The sequence below is a fragment of the Cyprinodon tularosa genome, unplaced genomic scaffold (assembly GCF_016077235.1).
Source record: "Cyprinodon tularosa strain WSP-4 unplaced genomic scaffold, ASM1607723v1 ctg144, whole genome shotgun sequence".
NCBI lineage: Eukaryota > Metazoa > Chordata > Actinopteri > Cyprinodontiformes > Cyprinodontidae > Cyprinodon > Cyprinodon tularosa.
In genome coordinates this window covers 809,287-831,112 of record NW_024038265.1, presented here as the reverse complement: position 1 = coordinate 831,112, position 21,826 = coordinate 809,287, and the positions used below count along the sequence as shown (strand labels likewise).

Below are 21,826 nucleotides of genomic sequence, written 5' to 3'. Positions count from 1 at the left end.
ATTATCCTCCTGATCACCACTGAAAAAAGTTCTATATTTGTAATAGTCATTTTAAGATAACCTACTATTCATAAATGAGAAAAAGCTCAGCCATATTGTTGCACATCTTGTATACAAAGAAAGTTAAGGCCATTCTTTTCCATTGTGAAGCCTAACTTCACAATAGAAAAGAGTAGACAAATCCTGCAGCAGCAACAAAATAATTTCATCTTAATTTGCCAAATATCTCATACATTTCATGTTTTTATTTTGACTAAACCATATGGACATCCATCATCATAGAGCTCAAAACCTGAATTAGGTAGTGATTAAATTATTCCCGAGATACGATACGGAAATTGAAATGATCAGCCACATATATCATGTAAACAGCAGGCAATAGGATCTTTAAAACGCTTTAGTAGAGAACTAAAAAATGTATCCAATAAATATTTGAATGTACATCAAATATGTTCATGATTTTAAAAATGAATGGACAACATACTATAAAAATCTACCATAAGGTCTACAGAGAATCTTCTAGGGATTTCATATTCTTTAAACTTTATCCTATTTGGTCCCAATTCAAATATTAACTTCAATGAATATGACTGAGAGTTTTGTTGAAGAGGAGAACAAAGTGGTAAGAAAATATAAAAGTTTTTATCATTAAAACAAACATGAAAAATACTTTTTTCCTTCTACTCTACAATTTTACACATCTTTGTTGTAATATTTTGCAGAAAATCTAAGGAGATTCAAAGAGTTCGCTGTGAGGATGCATGTTTAATTTAATAGACCTTTTGCTTTTGTAAAGAAAGAGTAGTTTAATATTGTTCCATGAAGCAGCAGATCCAGATAAAAAGGTTTTAAAAAGTTGTATAAATTCAAAAAAAAAAAAAAAATCTTTCTTAATTGTATTTTTATCCCCATGACACATTTTTCTTTTTTTTCCCAGTTTTATTTCTGTAAAGAGCTTTAAGATAACATTTTTTGTACATTGACTCAATATTGACAAATATCTAAATATTGAAAAACACTACAGTTGTTTCATGTTGTTTCCTGCATAGAAGGAAGGAGGTAAAATGTGTTTGCATAATTTATAATTAAGCAAATTGCAAAAAGAAACAAGTGCTAATGTTGCATGATCATATTTTGGTAACTATTGAATAATATATAATTTTTTAAACAAACAAGACAAAGTAAACGTTATCTGAATTTAGGTTTTTCTTTTTTCAAAAAAATTTATTCAGCTTCATCATTGAGCCGTCGAGACCTTTCAATGAGAGACGTTAAAGTATTTTTAATACTAATTAATCCAGATGGCTCATACAAACACCATGAAATGTAATTAACTATAAAACCTTGTAAATACCTGTGAAACGATTCTGACAGGTTTCAGGTCAAACCTTATAAAATATATAAACATAATAAACCTATTATTTTATATTTAAATTTTTCAGCAATCATTTTTAGATTGTATTTAGAAATTATGGTTTACAAGTTCATACCTGCCTCCCTTTAGAAATACAGTGTTAGAATGCTTTAATGACCGAGTTAAGAAAATATTCATCACATACGTATATTCTTAAACTAAAAGCTAAACTTAACATCCAAAGCTAAAGAAAATCACAGTCGCAGTTTTTAGTCATGCATGTCTTTTATTTTGTAGCCAATATCTCTTCTCAGTAATTCTTTCACCTTTTGTGGATGAAAAAGACTAATTGTGTGCACATTATACTTCCATCATCTGCCATGCTTAAAAGATTTACATTACAGGAAATAACAGGGCTAAAATCAATCAACTAATTATTGTTGTGGAAAGTATCAGACTTTACTTTCTGCTTTGTGCAGAAGCTTCCTTTAATCCAACTATCTTTTTGTCAACCTGGACACATGAAAGGCTTAAAACTCTCCTTTTGATAAAGCTTATAGTTAGAGTGGCTCAGGTTATTCAGAGCTATCTATATTTATACTGCTATAGGTTTAGACTTCTGGAGGACATAGGGATCCCTTTTTCATCATGCTGCTTCATTCTATCTCTATTCTCCCACTCTGCAGAATCTGTTACAGTAGTTCAATGTCTAACGTTATGCTCTCTCTGCTTTTTCTCATAGTAGCTTCATCTGGTCTGTTCTGATTGGCTGTGACTCTATCCTGGAGAGAAATATCAGCTTTGCTGCTACCATCAACACCTTTGTTTATAGATGTTGGCACTTTGCCTGTTTTTCAGTGTAGTCCTGTTTCTCTGACTGCGACTAAATGCATGTGCTCTTTTTCATTCTCTGACATGGGAGCTGGCTGTGAGGTCGTCTTTCTGGCTGTGTTTCCTGGATGGGGCCGCCTGTAGAGCTGGTGGACTGTTGCCTTTTGTATCTCTGCTTCTTTTTCTATGTCTGCTTCTATCTCCTTGAACCCCAGTCACCCTCGGCAGATAGCAGCTCACACTGAGCCTGGTTCTGCTGGAGGCGTTTTCCTCTCTACAGTCACTACAACCATGCTCTGTGCGAAGGATTGCCTTTGAGCCAATGAGTCAATGCAATCAATTGGATTTCCTTAGATAGAAAACTTTGAATCAATCTGATTGTATGATCTGGTTGTATTGTCTCTGTAAAGTGCCTTGAGATGACATGTGTTGCAAATTGGCGCTATATAAATAAACTGAATTGAACTGAATTGAAAGTCAACCCAGCCTCTTCATTCAGATGTGGTATTATTTTTGCATTATTTGATTTATGAATCAGTTTCAATAGCAGAGGTTCTTTTGAGGGGAAAAAAAGGCATCACTGGACGCTAAAAAATAGACATGATTAAAAAGAAAAAGGTTTTTAAACAAAGAAGATTTATGTCTTTTGTTCTTTGAGACCAAGCTTGTTACAATTATATAATGCTGTAAGTGGAAAAAAGATAAAAACATACATTTGATAACATTTATTTTACAAAATCAAAGTTTCCCTTTAGTTCCGGTTTAAGTACAGGGGTGTTTCAACTCACCAGTAGAGGTACGGTTTGTCTTTGTCCACGTTTATGTTGTTGAGCGGATCTTGTCTGAACCAGGTGTTGATGGTAAATCCGTTTTGGTACGGCCACTTGGCAATTGGTGGCAATGCTATAGCCTGGTAAGGGATACACAAAACACCTCGTTTAACAACAACGCAACACACATGCAATTAAAGTGGATCTCAAAAGTATGCAGACAGCTATTGATAGCCCAGGTTAATAATAATAGAAATAATAATAATAAGGGAAATTTAATAGAATGTAAATAATGATAAAAAAAAATGAAATTATTAAATAATAAACCATAACTGATAAATACAGAACATTACATAATATGCATGGTGTACAAATCAACTACCAGGCGATTTTTGAGCTGATAAAAAAAAAAAATAAACATTTAAATGATACCATTTTCTACAGAATGCACTAAAACCTATTATAGTAAATTGAATTGTTTAGTAATAAACCTAAACAGCTTTGATGGTATTTACTCATCTCAATCCTTTATATAAATCCATAATGAGTCATCATCCAGAAGATCTAAATGCACAGAGGTATCATTCAGCAGAGGGTTACAGAAAAAGGAACACAGCAATAAATATTCAAACATTTCAGCCTGTGACCCCAAAAAACAACAAAGCATCAGACTGGGGCCCCCCTGAAAATACATATACTGTATTTACCCTGAATTTATTTATACATTTAAAATTCATTTTAAACTAAATGCATTTTACTTTGTCAATAAATCATTGAATCCATCATGTTAAATGTTTTTTAGTTATACAAATACAAAATCAATTATTATTTTTTGCTTTTTACAATTACTATTATTTAATATTTGAATCATGGATTAGATTTAAAAAGTAAATACAGTAAATACATTTGACATCTTAAATTACACTTACTTCAGGTATTCACATTGATGTTTAAGATATATTACCTATATACCAAAGGAATCACATCCCAATAACTATTAAAACTATCTTCCAACCCACTTAATGGATCACGACACCCCCGGGGGTCCGGACTACCACTTTTGGAACCCCAGCTCTAAATGATACATCCACTGACATTTATTTCCATGCCTTTTACATGTGCAACAGCTCATGTTTTAATTTAGCACTGAAAATGTTTTTTTTAGGGTTAGAAAACAGAATGTGTAGCATAAAAAAGATTTTTTAGGAAATGTAATCATCTAAAAATAAAAAGAGCTTCCAACCAAACATGAACACATTAAAATTCCCCTTTCACCCCAGCTCAATGGCAATGGTCTATCTGACAAACACAAGAAATATACAAACTGTTAAGAACTGCTGCCAACAGGCCTTAAGCAAAACTAAAGCAGCTGCCAAAATATCTAAAACAATTTTCCCCAACATATTAGCCATCTTGAAAGAAACACCATACTCCCTGTGGGTTCATTTTCTATGAGTGAAACTGGAAGTTTTGTGAGGATGGATGAAATGAAATGCAGTTTTGACCCCAAACTCTAAGCCATTTGCTATTAAGGTAAAATTGAAGAGGGATTTGATCCATCCAAATCAACCAAAAAAAGGGCTTCAAGGGGAGAAAAAAAAAAAAAGACATACTAGAATGTTCCAGTTAGAGCAGTAGAAAAGAAATGCACTCAAAATCTGACAGATCTTGAAAGCTTTGGCAGGATAGAGTGAGTAAAACATGTTAAAGATGAAAAAAAGCTAACAGACTTCAAACCAAAAAAAGACTGCAGACTAAAACTGAAGGAAAAGGTGCTTTAAGAAGGTTTAATACAATGCAAATGTTTGCAACCAGGTTTTTATAAGTTTTTTATTTTGTTTATGTAAAAATAAATCAAATATTACACAGTTTTGAAGGATAATCATGTTTCTTATGTAACCAATAAATCTGACACTTTTAACAGGATGCTGTACACTTTTGAGATTCACTGTATGACCATCATAAGTACAAAATGTTTATATTTTTTTGGTGGAATGTATGGACCGAAGGTTTACATGAAGTGAAAGGAAATGAAGGTATTAAGAAGCTAAAAGAATAAATCTACAAAAAAGGAAAGAGTTGCAAGTGTCTCTCACCGCTGCACTGCGTCCGGGGAAGTTGAAGAACGTGTCAGGGCCGTGCCTCTGAGGCATCTGGTTCAACACTGACAACAGCTTGATTGCGTGTCTTGGCTGGAAGAGGAGACGAGAAAGTAAATTCAGTCCTGATTACATCACAAAAGCTGTCCATCAGAGGGAGAGCAGAGAGACACTGTTTAAAAAAAAAAAGAGAAATAACTGTGTGGCTTCAAATCTCTACCGCAAACACCGTGGATCAATATGTCTTCAATCACCTCCTCCCTCCCTCAATAACAACCCCTCAATACCATGGTGCCCCTTAATCGATCTGTCCCCTGAGAGGTCTGCTGAGGGAGGAGGAATGGGAATGCACAGGGAAATAGGGGCAACGTGGACGGGGTGACGATCGTTATTGGACAGCGGAGGAGCTGTGAAAGAGCTGACGGTACGGACCGTCGATCAGTGACCAGAGGTGGCCGAGCATGGTCATGCATGAGCTCCTCCAAAACGTTTTTTTTTTTTTTTTTTTTTTTTTAGGTAAATCTATATGAAAAGAAATCAAAGTTATTTGAAAAACTATTTTAGAAATTCACTTCAAAAAGTTATTACATAGATTGAATAAACAGAGTGCTACATTTCAACTGTTTACTGTTAATTAATTTTGGTCATTATGGCTCACGGTCAGTGATCAATCCACTCAATCCATGCCTCTGTCTCACCCGATTCACTGTAAAGGCGCCTGACTGATAATTTTCTATGTATATATACACACAAAATAATCAGTCAGGCGCCTTTACAGTGAATATATCCCATCAATTCTGATTTTCATAATTTTCAATGATAATGCAAAATCTAGCTATTTTTTTATTTCAGGCCACACAAAGTGCTCTAATGCTGATCTTAGTTTATAAATGGCTTAACACAAGGAATTTGACCTTTGCAGCCATTAGCTGGATACGTCCTTGTATTCTCTTAGAACGCTCCCTGTAGATGGAATCCATGTGAATCTTCCCCAGCCTCTTCAGTGGGCTCAGATTAACAATCCTCTCAAAGCTGCACTTATCTCTGTTTGCAGTGCACTTTCTACGGCAAAATTTATTTTTGCTTGATTTTTGACACTGTAGGTAAAATAGCTCGGTGAACCAAACCCTTCTTTAAAAATGACCTTTTGGAACCTATCCCACTTAAGGAGGGCTTTTGTCCATGCCTGTCTGCTGGACAACAATCATCTCAATCATTACATACAGTTTGAGTTCAAAATGGTATTTTTAACTAGTCCTCTTTTCTAATAAACTGAATCTGTCCACCAAATAATAAAAAAAACCCACTTTAAATGCAGTTCAAAACTGTTCAACTAATCTATGAGTTTCACTTCTAGATTAGGATTTTTTTTATATTGTATGTATTAATGTGCAGCTGAAATTAGTGAAACATTCCCATTTCTACAAAGCTTTGAGAGAATACAATTCTGCAAAAGAGGATTACAAATCTGCATTAAATCAAACAGGACATTTCAATGTTTTCTAATGACCTCTTCTGCCAAATCTGACCCAACAAGGACAGTAATGAAATTCGTACCTTGTTCTACTGGCATTCCTGGAAAAGAAATTTAAAATGTTCAGATTTCAGCCTGATCAAAGGTGGACCAATCAAAGTAGACAAATAGTAAAGGGTTTTTGGAAATGGGGGCTGGGATCCTGGGTTGTTTCTACTTTTACTGGAAATCTGTAAATACACAGATTTAGAAACCCTGCATTGGCTGTTTTCACATGGACTTTCACCTCATAAAAACATCTTTGCACAGCTCAGTTTTAAACCCTCTCTTCTAAAGCTGTGAGACCAAGTGGCCGGCAGCTGAGCTAATCGGTAAACTACAGGGAGCAGGTCAGATTACGACAACAGGAAGCCCGTCTGATCTTAAACTAATCACTTTTCATTCCCAGCACCAGGAGTAATCTTATTAACAGGTTCTAGTACAGTGGCTCAAACAGAAAGACGCCATAAGTTATAAGATCATATGAAAAACAAAGACGCAGAGTGAAGGATGATTCAGATTATTTGCAGAAATTAGAAAAAGGAAACTTTCCATCTCTATCTGAAAAGTTAGGTTTTGCATTGGTGCCTGTGGAGAGCGGTGGTTATAGAACCTGTCAGAAGGAAGAAAGAAAAAACAGCGTGCCCTTGAGCAAAACCGTTTAATTCATTGGAGCTGTTCTGTGTTTAGAAACAGAATAGTAGTTACATATAAAGGGAGTCTGAGTATATTGAACTGCACTAAATGTTTCACCTTCACACCTGATTGGGCTGTCACTGCTATTTTCATCAAGCTTCTAATACTCCTAATGCCAATAACGCAGTCCCTCCTCCGCTGCTGCCACCAAGCCAATTACAAGAGAGAGGGAGGAAGAAAAGCCCCTGCATACCCCCCCCACCCAAAAAAAAAAACACCTTAACAAAAACACAAATAACTCTTGTCTCTACATTCACTTACAAATCAATGCAGACAGATACACAGCAAACAAAAACACAAGCGCATCCTCTTTTATTCAAGTCTATTAGCACAATAATCCCATTAAGTGACACCCAGACTAATCACACCACAGACTCTTTCTGTATAATTAATCTCATTTGGAATAAATTTAGCTTTGACCACTATTGTAAATGGATAAAAGAGTCCTAGAATCAGAGGGAAATCTAATTTAAAGGCAGTAAGAAGACAAAGACATACAAGTAATACTGAAGAAAATAAAGAAATATATACTAAGGTGTTACATTTTCTTTAAAGTGCCCTTTAAGAAACCCAAGGACTGTGATTTATGTGTTACATGCCTTCATTTCTAGTCCTTCACCCATCATCACCGACACATTATTCATTTTGAACGGATTGATTTATATGACTGGACTGCCCTTTATTATTATAGAGCGTTTCTTTAAAGAATTATGCATGAAAATCTGTCCTGTTTAACCAACATTATGTCTCTAAGAAGAAAACAGACAATGGAAAAGCACAATTTGATAAAGTCTGGATAACTAAACCTCAGAATCCCAGCCACCAGCTCCTTATGGAGATGCCAGTTCAGATCTGTCATTTCGAAGATGAGTAATTTTTTTTACTAACAATTAGTGTACTTAACAAAAAAAATATACAGTTATGCTTTATAATTAAACATTAAATACTTTTAATACTGTTAAATATTCTCGATAATATAATTGTATAATTGGTCTTCTTATTGCATTTGATGAATGATTTTGAAAGATGTTGGGAAAAAATGCTGATATTAGTTCGATGTGACATCGTCAGTGACTTCATATATTATTATTTAACAATTTGTAGTTTTAGTTAAAAAAAAAACTCAAGAAAAAACTTCTTAGGATTTTAGAAATAATATTCCTTGAATTTATCATTTACGTCTACAGTTCCCTACTGCTTACTACTGCTTTTTGCTTTTAAACTAATAATACTTCAGGCAACTATACGTTTCTGCGCAGGAACTGCACCAACTTACCCAGATGCCATTTTCTCCTCTCAGCATGCTGAAGAGAAGCTTCAGTTCCTTGACTGTGATGCTGTAACTAGCCAGGACTCCCAGCATATCCACCAGGAGGTCTGAGGAAACACAAGAGCAGAAAGTTATGGCTATCTCTGTCTGTGTGATGAGGTCCTAAACTTGGTTCAACAGTTCATATACAAGGAGAGGCTGTATCCGAACATCCGCCCTTAAATCCCTCAATCACTATATAGAGTGGGGAATATATAGTGGAGTTTATAATGAACACAGTTACAGATGATCACTATTTTTCACTCCGTGTTGGTCACATGACTCAGGCTCCATCCCTGCACCATCTTTGTTCTCTCTCACCCCCAAGACAGATCCTATGACCTTTTGCAAGGTGAGCTTTTGCAAAGCATTTTGGGATACATCTGCTTGTCTACTGACCACGGATCTACACTGCTTGTCTTGAGTCCACTACTCTTTCACCCACTAAACATTCGGACACTCATCTAAAATGGAGTAGCCTCTTTATAGTGCTATATATAGGGATTAGGGCGGATGTTTGGACAGAGCCGGAGTTAAAAAAAAATCCTTCATTCAGTTAAACTAGTAACACTAACTCAGTCAAACTACTAACAAAAGATAGTTTGAAGGCTATAAGTCAAATTAGGGTTTGCTGCATTTTCATCCCTACCTTTTTTCATGTTATACCCCAACATTTTACAGATGTGTATAAGATCATTTATCTCATTAGTTAAGGCATTTTGTTTTTACACAACACCAAAAAACATCTCATCGCATTTTTAAAAGGAAATGTATTGCTTTATCATTTTTCAAATATTGTATTTTCCTAATTGCTGTTCAGATTACTGTTTGGGCTGAACGACTGATTTAAATATGATCAATTAAAGGCTTTTATATCACCTAAAAAAATCTAAGCCACAAACTACTCTCAGGTGTTTCTTATATTACAGTAACCATAAAAATCATCACTTTTAAATGGTAAAGTGACCATTTATTAATGTTTAACAGATGTTTTATGGATGTTTGATCATTTATAAACTGCATCTAAACCTTTAATAAAAAATAAATGGATCACTTTACCCTACCATATTAATTTCCCCATAACATCAGTGGGCTTGATACCTCAATGAACTATTTACTTTTAATAAAACGTTTATGTGCAGTTTATAAATGAATTAAACATTAATAAAAGTGGTATTGATTGTGATGTTTTTCAGTTGATAATGGACCCAGGGAAAAGTAGTCGCTAATCTCGTGGAGACTAATGGGCCTTTCAGACAGGCTGCGACGACCGCACTGCTGCGCTGTGAAACCAATTCTTTTCAATGGCTTGCGCCGCGCCAGGGCGGTTTATCGCTGCGTCGAGCAAAGCGGAAGCACAGCGCAGCGCAGCGCTTCGCGAGCTCGCGCGCAGGACAGGTCAAAGTTGAACTATGTTGAACTTTGACCGCGGCGCGCCGTGACGAATGCACGCGTGGCCAATAGAAACCATCGGCTGGAAAGACCAGGAAGCAACATGGAGGAAAAGCTTATACTGTGTGTGTCTGAATTCCCCGAACTATATGACACAAGTTTGCAATTTCTTTCACAAGTGGGAACTCCCCAAGCTGCTCTCTGGACCTGAGTGTTTCGTGCACCCACAGCCTCTTCTTTCTTGCTGCTCTTTTTCTTCGAACTAGCAGGGCTAGTGCTAGCGCTTGCTTCTTAGCACGGGTCAGATACATATTTGCTGCTGACCAAAAGCTGGAACAACAAACAAATGACTAGACCCGGCAACCCAGCCGGCGCAGCGCAAATGCGCTGAACCCCGCGGCCAGCGCAGCGCAAATCGCTTCCTATCTGAAAGGCCCATAATGGGGATCCTTAAATAAATAAACAAAATTATTAAATGTTCTCTCATGCCATTTATAAATTTATATCATTTATAAATGATGGTGCTGATGGTTATTGTAACGTGTAACCCTTATTAATAATCAAAATATGGTAAAAGGAATTGACTAAGAATAACATTTTTCAAAGAACACACAGATGTGCTTTGTTTTGTTATTTTTTTACTTGTAAAAATTAAAAAACCATCCATAAATGCATTACAAAGTTCAAGAGAAGACTGATCAGCATCCCTTCCCTGTTAGGCTCTGCTCGAGCCCCAAAGTCTGGAATGCCTTTGAGCTTCCTCAAAAATTAGTTATTTTTCTTATATTTATCCAGAATAAAACTCCATATCATTCATGCCTCCAATACATTTGGATTTAAGATTATTGAAATCCAACTCAGTAGCCTGTTTGCGATAGTAAATAAAGAAATTATTAAAACCTAAGTGTTCTTTCACATAAAAGTACTTTAAATTATAACATTCTCAACAATTAATGAAAAATAAGAATACATTTTTTCTTATAATCACAGGGCAGCTTCTTTGTTAATACATTTATTTTGTTGGTTTATTTTGGTAATAAACCTTTAATGTCTTTTAGACTGAAATGTCTCCTTGCAAAAACCTGAATATTGACCATTTTCTACAAATAATCCAATTCAAGTTGGGCCATATTACAAAAGAAATCCTTACAGTTTTGTCAGAGGAAATTTGTTGCTCTAAGCAAAAGATTAATTCAATCCTAAATTAACTGGAGTTGGCATCAAAGTGCATGAAACATTCACCATAAGCATCAAATGAAAGCTTCATTTAATATAAAATGGAAAATTTATTATAAATGAATATTAATCTTGAAATAAAGGTAATAATAACCCTAGAAATTTAAATTGCAGCAACTCATTTAATATACATACATGATCCTAAATGATAAATGACCAAATGCTCTTAGCTTCATATCTAAAATGACTTCCTGTTGGGTTGAAAGTATTTGATAATTTCACTTTAGTAGAATGATAGCATACTTTAGCATATCTGCAATAAATCAGGGGTATTTCTAGATGACCTCCCTGCTGCATCGACCTTCACTTCGCACAAACAACATTAGCAGAGTAGCTATGGCGGAGGCAGAGCATTCAGCCTCTGCAGAGTGAAAGAGTCTGCTCAGAGAGGTGCTCCTCTTGGTGGATATGAAGAGTGTCCCCACCATGATTCATTAACCAGAATCCAGCGACTGGGAATAGAGGAGAAAGGCTAGCTCGCTGAGGTGCTTGATTAGAGAGCAAAATGCAATACAAAATGTCCCAGATTTACCCTCAGGGTCCCTAGAGCTCCAGTTTTGGTACAATAAATCCATATAGGTCATTTTAAATAGTTTCAGGAAAAAGTCAGAAATCCTAGTTAGAAAAGAGAGCTGGTGAGAACTGGCAGTAAACTGATGCAGCTATCTATAAAACATATTCTCTAGCAGCGGTGGATAGGACAGAGAGGACATGGACAGTTAAGTGTGTGGATGAGCATGCTGAGATGTTATTAAAGGGAAGCCAAGGTCGATGCAGTAATGCAGAGAAAAGACTGGGAGGGTAAAGTCCCTCTACATACTGGTTCACATACATTAGATGTGAAAAATGATTCTAGGCAAGTTTAGTGCATATTAAACATAATGAAAGATTTTCTATAAGAAAAAGATTGAAGATTTTACCCATAATCAGGATGAAAAAAAAAAAAACCTGTATGCTGCTTATTGGAAACACCGTTTGGGTTTTATTTGTTCAGCAGGTACAGTAAAATCCATTATTAAAGGCAGGTGTTTGTGTTATTCTAAAAGGCGCTGATGGAAAAATCCTTCTTCCCTGTGTGAAATTTCTACTCCACCAGTAGAAGAGCTTGAAAAAATGACTCCAGCACCTAAACTCTTTAAACCAATAATATGATATGTGTGATTTTATTTGCTAATGAAATACTTTTTGTGTTTCACCATATGTTAAATAAAACATATACAGTATATCCTTTATCTGCTATGGTGTAGTGGCGCTGGCAGCTTTGGGTATTGTTTGGTCAAAATAATAAAGGCCTAATATTCCTTACAAACAGATGTTTTCCTGTTCTGAGGTCATCCACCACGTACAGCAAAAACACAATATAGACTCCGAATGGAGGTTATGTTGGATAAGGGTTTAAGAATGCTCCATTAAATAGCTTAAAATGATGCTTTTTGTTTAATGACCATGTAAAGAGTAGGGGTGAGTATCGGGATGGGTGTTGCGATAGGAAACGTGTCACGATACGTGGGTGACAATACGATATTATCACAATTAGGGCTGCAACTAGCTTTTATTTTGCAAATCAATTAATCTGTTGATTACTTTTCCATTAATTGATTAATAATCATATACTGTAGCCAACATGTTCTTTAAAGAAGATTTTTACTAAATTCAACCAGGTGAAACTCAAACTTTTCCAGTTTGGAGTCCTGAATAGAGCATATTGAGGAAGATTTTTAGTTTTAACCATAAATGCAAAATGTATTTTTTCTTTTTTACAATCTTGGTGGGTCATTCTGACAGCTAAAGGCATGTTTTACAGTCCCTATACTCCAGTTAATCAATCAATTTTGAGCTTAGTTGATGATTATTTAATCAATCGATTAATCATGATTAATCAGATTGTTTCAGCCCGAATCCCGATATTACAATATTGCGATATTTTTTCCCTGCTATCAAATGTATAAATAAAAAAGCAAGTGCTGTATATGTTCATCAGAAGATATTGATCATTTAGTTTTTTTTGTTATCCATGTTGTTTGGGGTCTAAGTTAGTCCACTTCCTCCAGTGCAAAACTGCAAAAATCTTTTTTATTGACCTTTTCCAGTAGATAGAGTATCAGATGGGTTTATTTATTAACAAAAGACAAGTCTTCTAACATATTTTAAAAAACTTTTTTTTTTTGCAGATATTGATTTAAAGATATTGAAATTGTTTTTCCTTTGTTATAATTACGCTTCTGATATTTTAATCTCATAACAGGCCATTCTCTCTCCAGATTCAACTTTCCACTTTTCTTAAACCATTTTAATGATCTAAACACAAACATTTCAGAGAAATAATTTACAGTCATAAATATTGTTGATATTTATGCTTCAATAACTGAAAAGATTTGAAGTGCAAAGAAACGGGAGATAAAAGAGACATTTATCAATATTTCCATGTTTTCCTTAATAATTTCATTATCAAACCTCAATTTAACCAAAGTCCAAACATAAAAAATGACAGAACAACTCTATTTTACCACTGATCTTGAAACAACTTTTTTGTTGGTTTGTCTCAGATAACTGCAGATTTCTCAAAGGTGGTTCTATATATTCTAGTCCTGCAACAATTCGTGCAAAAGCTGCACCAGCTTTTTTTTGCTCAAGAACCTGTGCTCATATTTAAATACAAAATAGGTAAAGTAAGGTAAGCAGAGGCTTAATTTAACACCGCAGAAATTTTTTTTTTGGTCCCTTTCTTATACAGTATCAATATAAGATACAAGTCTGATCCTTTGTGTGAAATGTAGATTTTTTAGGAAAAGCATAAAAATGCAAATGTTTTTCAATATTCTATATCTTTCTTGCTAATTTAGAAATCAAATAAAAAAAAAAACCTTTTATACTTTTCCAGTCTGCCTAAGTAAACTGAATAATGCAACACTTTATTTAATAGGCCATAGTTTTAATATTGCACAAAATAGTGCTAAGGTTCTTTATTAGATAGTTTTTAAACTGACTAATTGTTTTGACTAACATTACAAACATCTGTTGAAAACTACTTAAGTCTTTAAAAGTTTCTAATAATGTTTAAATGCTACACACCAATAACAATATTTAAAATAATACCAAAACGCATCCTCCTGGTCTCACCTGCGATCATGTCGTCCACAGTGCTCATTTTGAGCAGCACCTGCTGGATGAGGCCCACCTCAGTGCTGGTCTGCAGGTTGCGCACGCTCTTACGCAGGATGGCGGTGAACATGCTCCAGATCTCGGCTTGGCACGTCACTTCGCAGTGCAACAGCAGCTCCACCATGCAGCCGATGCTCTCTGCCTCCTGGATGATGAAGTTCATCTCCAGGTCAAACTCACCACCCACCAGCTGGAGAAGGACGAGGGGGAAGGGAAAGCAGAAGCAAGGGGTCGGGGAGGGGGGAGAAAAAAATGTTGAATGATTTGGAAAAGCGTTTACAGTTTTGTCTCCAAGAGAGGTTAGGATAGCTTCTGATGGATGTTGATTGGTTAGCAAAACATTTCTCTGGCCTGGGGGAGATAGGCAGTGAAGAAATAAATGTCTTTCATCTGGATGCACAGATGGACTCAGGAAAAAACCCACACACACTATGTCTTCTACTACTCGCCCTCTCATACCAGAAGAGGAGCTCTCCCCTCTGCAAACCTCAATCACTCAACATACAGCACATAAAATAGGCCTCCTCTTCATCAGCAACACCACGGTATGCACAGACAACCAGACTTACACACAGACACTGATTAATACACATTACAGTCCTGGTGCTCTCAGATGGCATTAGTCAGATCATACCACACTTATCAAATCAAGCGCAAATGTTCTGTCTCTTAATGGCCGAAGCACTATAATTACTTGTGAAAGTACATACGGCTGTGCCTCACATTCACAAACACAAGCATACCCACACAGCTCGTCCTCGGCATACTAAACTGTCCAGGAAATGGAAGCCATGGAAACCAGCAAGCTCTGGGAGCACCGCTGAGGTTATTAAATCAGATGAAACTGAAACAAGCCATAGACTATAGAGACCAAGAGGGAGCAGAAAGATAAACATTATGATTGTTATAGCAGGGCTGTTTATAATCAGACAGACATTCCTAACAGGAATATTCATCATGAAAAATTTGGTTCATTATTTGGGTGCCTCTGGTAGCCAGACCACAACTGTTCCAGTGCCTTAAGCAGAATGTGCCTTTCTAAGAAGAAAAATGTTTAGTAATTTATCAAAACTTAAAAGAAAGTACAATTATTAGACTTTTTAAATGAAACGTAAACAAGGAAAAACTTGAATAAAATTTTATAGATGTTAATATCCATTCCAGAGTTTGATTTAAGACTGCAACTAATGATTATTTTGTAAATCGATTAATCTGTCGATAATTTTTTCGATTAATCGATTGTTAATCGGATGGCCAAGGGTTCCTTAAAGATGTTTTATGAAATTAAACCAGGTGAAACTCAAGATTTTCTACTTTTGAAGTTCTGGATAGAGCATATTTACAGACAAAAATGTTTTTTTTTTTAATCTTAAATGCAAAATATTTTTATTTTGTTTTATAATTTTTGATACAATACCTCTTCAAGGTGGGTTGCTCTATCAGCTAAAGACACTTTTTAGAGTCTACATTCTAGTTAACGATTTATCAATTACTAAATTAGTTGATGATTACTTCAATAATCGATTTAGCACGATTAATCCAATTAATTGTTCAGCCCCGGCTCAATTAGCCCCCACAAAGAGGTTGCTAGTCTCCCTGGGGTCCAGGAAAATTTTAAAAATTCATTATACAAATTGAAATATGATGAAATACTACTATTTATATATTTCATCCTATATTGCACAAAGATTAAACAAAATATGCCACATAATTCACATTAAAATAACATGTCCACACCCAAATCATATTCACAACGACCCAATGCCAAGTAATCTTTGGTTTTTCTTTTAAAAGATGGTGAATTCTTTATGTTCCCGATATTTAAAGGAGGACAAATCCATGCATTTATGCACAAAAATTTGTGCATAAATGTTAAAAGGCTTGCATGTAACTTTTCCTCAGGTGTCCAGGATACACTTACACTGCATCTCCTTTACATTTGTTTTAAAAAGACAATGGATTACAATTGTAGCGAAAAATAATGATTATTAATGATGATTATTTTTCTTACCAATAATCTGTTAACTTCTTTTTTTGATAAAGTGATAAGATTGTTTAATGGTATACTTTTTTTACAATATCTAAACAAGCTGGGTCTAAAACTATTCTGCGAGAGGAATTATTGCTAAATGTTAAAGGTACACTATGCAACCGGTGTTGATTTTCCAGCGAGGCTCCCCCCAGAGGGCGAAAGTAAAAGTGCACTGTCGTAAATATGCTCAGCTGTTCTCCTGGTTTCTCCGTCAAGTCAGGCGCGGTTGTTTTGAGCTTAGCAGCGAATGACTAATGCTGCGTTCACACTGGACGTATCTGGCGCGACAGAAGCAGCGAGTTTACATGCAAAGTCAATGGTTGACGCGCGTCAAGGCGCAGCAAAAGGTCCAGCGGCGCGTTTTGAGCACCAGGCGCAGCACGTCTGAGCAGCTGAAGCAGCGCATCGGGCGCGTTTAACGCAGGGAGAGAGACACAGCGCTGATGATCACTCCTCTTAAACAGTTTATTGACGCCTAAATTAACTTAAAATGCAGAAATCTGCCTGCAGAATATGCAGTTTGGATTATTTAGATGAAAAACACCTACCAGCTGCCGCGGTGAACCGCTGCTGATGAAGGGATCCATACTGTCGGCGCATCCCTGGTATGTGGGGGTCTGAGCGGCTCCGACAGAAAAAATATTGAAGGCAGGATAATAATCTGAATGAACTGACTGCACTGATTACGTTTTCAGGTGTATTTTCTCACTTAAACACATATTAAAACTACTTTATTCCCACTAATCACAGCAAATATAGCTGGAAGGCAGAGAAAGGTTAGTGAAGCTCCGCCCAATGCGCCTCAGACACACTTTTGCACCGCGCAGCCAGAGCAGCAAAGCTGCTTCAGCCGTGCGTCAGAACAAACTGGTACAAGCAGCAAAAATAAAGCAGCAGACGTGCTTTTGCTGCGTGAATGTAGCATTACTCCACAAAGATTGCCACTGTGCTAGCAACGAGCATGCTTTTAACTGGGGGGTGTAGCAGTTCTCGCCGTAAAGCAAGACTGACTCTCACGAGACTTCTGAGCCTGTGGGTGCGGGTCGGTGCTCCTGCAGTTGCAAGTGCAGTATTTCCCCCACAGACCAACAGGGCGGCCGAGAATACCTTTGTTCAACCTGAAATAACTCATTTAATCATCCATAACGTTATGGAACACATTAATTAACTGAAAAATGTTGCATAGTGTGCCTTTAACAAACAAAAAGGTTTTCAATCTTAAAACACTGTTTTTCTTTTTTCTACAGTTTTGTCTTAGTTATAGCTCGGAGTAGCTGTGTCTGCAAATGATTTGCTTAGAGTCTCTATACCAAAGCTAGCAGTTTGGACTACTAAATTAGCTGATGATTAATTCAATTATCATTCAATTAAATGTGACAGTATGGTCATTGATGGAGGTGTTGGTACTTGGATTTGAAAAATGGAAAATTAGAACCTCCATAAAGCTTGTCAGCAGACCAATATAAAACATGGTAGACCCAATAAAGCAGGTGTTTTCCCCAAATCATCAGTGACTGCAGAGATTTCCCAGTGGAATTGAATTTTTGTGCCTTTTCCTTCCACTGGACTCTACACTGCAGATCAGTCTTTTTTCTCCTTGAAGTCGCCTAATGTACATTTTTAAAACTAAATATGCTACTTCTGTAACCTATGTCCTGAAACCAGGTGTGTGCAGCCGTTGAAGCACCGACTCTAGTCACAGTACACATCTTGTAAAACTTGAGAAAACCCTTAAAGGCACACTGTGTAACCTTTGGCCACAAATGCCGCAGTACTGATGCAAAAGTCAGTCAGCCGGCAGGCCTCCCATGTCTTTTGACTGGAGACCTTACTAGGCGTCTAGCTTCAGCTCGGGGGGCATGAGAAATGCCCCGTCCCGGAAGCATGATCCGTTCTGCACATGCCCAAACAGATATACATCCAGCTGTACATAAATAATGTAATTATGGTACTAAACTACTTAATCCTTAACTCACTAAAGAATGCCAATACACATCTCTAAAATATGTTTTATGACTTGTGAAACAATTTTTATGCTTTTTACATTTCCTTTGTTAAACTGCTTTTCCGACGTCATCATTAGAAATGCTTAGAGCAGTCCGGCAGAATATGATTAAACCATGTTTATCTGCATTTTAGTTTCTTTCTTTGGATTATGCACTATATAGCATAAGGTTAAAATGAAATGAAAACATAAAACTCAAAAAGTAGATTTTTTTTTTTATCCGAAGCCGAAAAAGCTAGCCACCGGAAGTAGCGTAAGTAAAATACTTTCTGTTTTATCAGTCGTCTCTGCACCATCTGCATTTCCGGTGCAGATCGTGCAGAGACGACTGATAAAACAGAAAGTATTTAAAGCCATTTATTTTCTCAGGAAATACATTATTTACCTTTAAAACATTATATTTTAGTATGTTTACTATTTTTGGGGAGGGAAAATATCATTCAGGTATTTTCAACAAAAGAAAGTCGAGGACGACCCGGACGTATATCTGGATGCAGAACGGATCGTGCTTCTGGGACGGATCGAGTAGTCCCACGCAAAGGAGTGTGCGGTCCACCCAGAGCCACTGCGTTGGACGGGGCGTTCTTCAAGGTCACATTACCTGGACAACAACAGAGCATCTTCTCCCAACTTACATAGACGGTATTTCAAGATGGGCCCCACTCATAGCAAGGATCGTGTCAAGCAATGTATATTGGCCAGGGAACATATTTAAAATAAAATAATAAAATAACCCATATGCATCAACTCATTAGGTCACAAAGTCCACACTGTGCCTTTCAATAGTCACTGTTACCAACTCTATTAAAGTTACAGTTATTCTTCTTGATGTGTACTATTGCCTTGCACTTAACCTTCCTGTGAAACTTTTAAAAAAATATTCAGACTGTGCATCTTAGCAATGCTTCCATAGAGGCAGTCGTGGGTGAGCGGTTAGGGTGTCAGACTTGGATCCCAAAGGTTACCGGTTCGACTCCCGACCCGCCAGGTTGGTGGGGGGAGTAATTAACCAGCGCTCTCCCCCATCCTCCTCCATGACTGAGGTACCCTGAGCATGGTACCGTCCTGCCACACTGCTCCCTTGGGGCGCCATTGAGGGCTGCCCCCTTGCACGGGTGAGGCATAAATGCAATTTCATGGTGTGCAGTGTTCACTTGTGTGCGCTGTGTCACAATGACAATGGGAGTTGGAGGAGTTTCCCAAAGGGCTTTCACACTATTCACTTCACAGATGCTTTAGTCTTTAGTCTTTAGTAACCTCTTCCAAATGACGCTGTAGGCCACTACATTTTTTTTCTTCTCTTCAAATCTTTTTCCATTTTTCTTCCATGATTTCAATTTTGAATTTTGTTTATTAGTAAACTGTAAATGGTAAAATTAACAGGGATAAATGCTTGAAATGCATCACTGGCTGCAATCAATAAATAGTTTTAGATGTATTTTTTTAAATAAATTTTCTATTACCAAATTCATTTATGCATACTATTATATCTGACTGAAAATTTGTCCTCAAAAAATACATACATTATTTAAAATGACAGAAACAATTTTATATTTTCATAGAGCTAACAAATACTGCAGGAAGATTATCACAGCTTCTGAATTCTTTAGATAATTTTGAGTTGAAATGGCTTAAATATTCCCTCTAGTTTAAACACATTGCTAGTAAAAACAATATGCTGTGTTGACTAGAAATTTCCTGATCTGATATTGATATTGGAAATTGGTCCAAAATCAGCCAAAAAATGAGTATCGAACTATAAGCCTGCTTACTTTCAGCCGCATTGAAAGTTTTATTTGTGGAGTATTGGTTTATTTCTGAGTGCTACTGCATATCTAGATCAAGCAGTTTCTGGTATTCCTCACAAAAAAATAAGTAATAAAAGTATGTTTGATTCGCTCAATAGTCAAGGCTTCAATATCGATATGGTATCAGAAATGAAAAAAAGAAAATCTTGACTTCAATAATTAAATTAAATTCAGATTGTTTATATAGAACCAATTCACAACACATTTCATCACATGTCTAAACGAGACAATACAGTTAGAGAGGTTAAAATTTTCTATTAAGGAAAACTAGTTGATTGCATCGAGTCATGAATTTGTGAAATTTGCTCCTTCTGGCTGAGCTTACAGCGATGATATTTGACTGCATGCAGCAAAGGTGGAGAGAAAAACTTCCTTTAAACAGGAAGAAACCTCCAACTGAGGTCAGCAGTAAGAAGGAACATTGGCTGCAGCAAATCGACAGCTTCTAATCTCAGGCCCCCGGAGACTTCTTTTATATTAACAGTTGGAGTTTTTATGCATTTCAATATCTTCATTATCTCAAGCTTCCTTGCTGCAATTCTTAGATCACCTCCATGTTGTCTACCTGCGTGTGTTCCTCTCCTTTCTTTCTCTGCCCGTCCCATCTCCCCCTTGGTGAAGTGAATTGATCCGCCGCACTCTCAGAATACATTAGCACAGATTACACAGAATGGTGTTCAGAATAAAATCAGGAGGAATTAAATTCAGCCCACGGCGAATTTCTCTCTCCCTGCAACTCCACTGAGGTTCCCAATTACAGCGCTCGCTTGGGGACCGCAGCGCATTCTAAGAACCTGTCCGTCTGAAGACGCTCAATATAAAACAACCTGGTGAAGGAGGGGGGTTTAGGGTTGGTGGCGGAGGGCGTAGATACGTGGAAAAACCTGAAGATGGAAAGACACACACATCCCTGAGGTATGTCTACTCATGTAGAGCACGAGCGTTACGCCCCTGTGCTAACTCTTTCTTCTTTAGAGCATCAGAGCGAGATATGTGGGGTGATGCAAACAACTGCAACGAAACATCTAGTGGCAAATAATAAAGCAAAAGGGGGGCAAAAAACAGTGAAAGAAGGCCAAAAGGAGGAAGTGTCCTCAATCTCCTGTTATTAATATCTGTGTTGCAGTAAAACAAACAACAGGAAAGACTATTTATATCCCCGAAATGATGCTACCAAGAGAAACCTAGAGAAGCGGTGCGGAAGCATCAAAGTAAAAAAAAAAAATGGAGGCTTGAGCTCATAATTTGCTCAAACGGGGCTTTTAATTGATGTCTAAATAAACACGGCACCCTAAATAGCAATAAGGTCGTGCTCACTCGAGTGCACTCAAGCACCAAACGCCATCATGCAAACAGACAAAAGCAAACTAATTAGTTTTATGAACAAACATGATTCTTTTGCATAAACACTAGTCACCTTTCATCTCTCCGTTCACCCTGCCGCACACATCCCACTGTGTAGATTCCCATCTATTCAAGTAATCACACTAGCGGCATTTATGATGCTGGAAGATAAAGGGTCCACCAACAGAAACACCGTCCTGTCTGAATAGAAGGAGCCTGGCAGTGCCACCGCGTTGGCTGTAAAACACTGACCTCACTGTTTTCTTGGCAACCCG

The 21,826-nt window shown here is 36.8% G+C and overlaps 1 protein-coding gene across 2 annotated transcripts in view; it reads right to left on the bottom strand.

Annotated features, from left to right (window-relative positions):
• nbeaa (neurobeachin a) overlaps nt 1-21,826 on the bottom strand; it is a 150,273-nt gene that overhangs the window by 84,081 nt on the left and 44,366 nt on the right. For both annotated transcript variants that reach the window (XM_038278784.1, XM_038278785.1), the window contains exons 2-5: nt 14,321-14,552; nt 8,540-8,640; nt 5,052-5,147; nt 2,974-3,095 (exon numbers count right to left, since the gene is read on the bottom strand). In XM_038278784.1, coding sequence (XP_038134712.1) covers nt 2,974-3,095; nt 5,052-5,147; nt 8,540-8,640; nt 14,321-14,552 — 551 coding nt within the window. The remainder of the gene's footprint in view (nt 1-2,973; nt 3,096-5,051; nt 5,148-8,539; nt 8,641-14,320; nt 14,553-21,826) is intronic.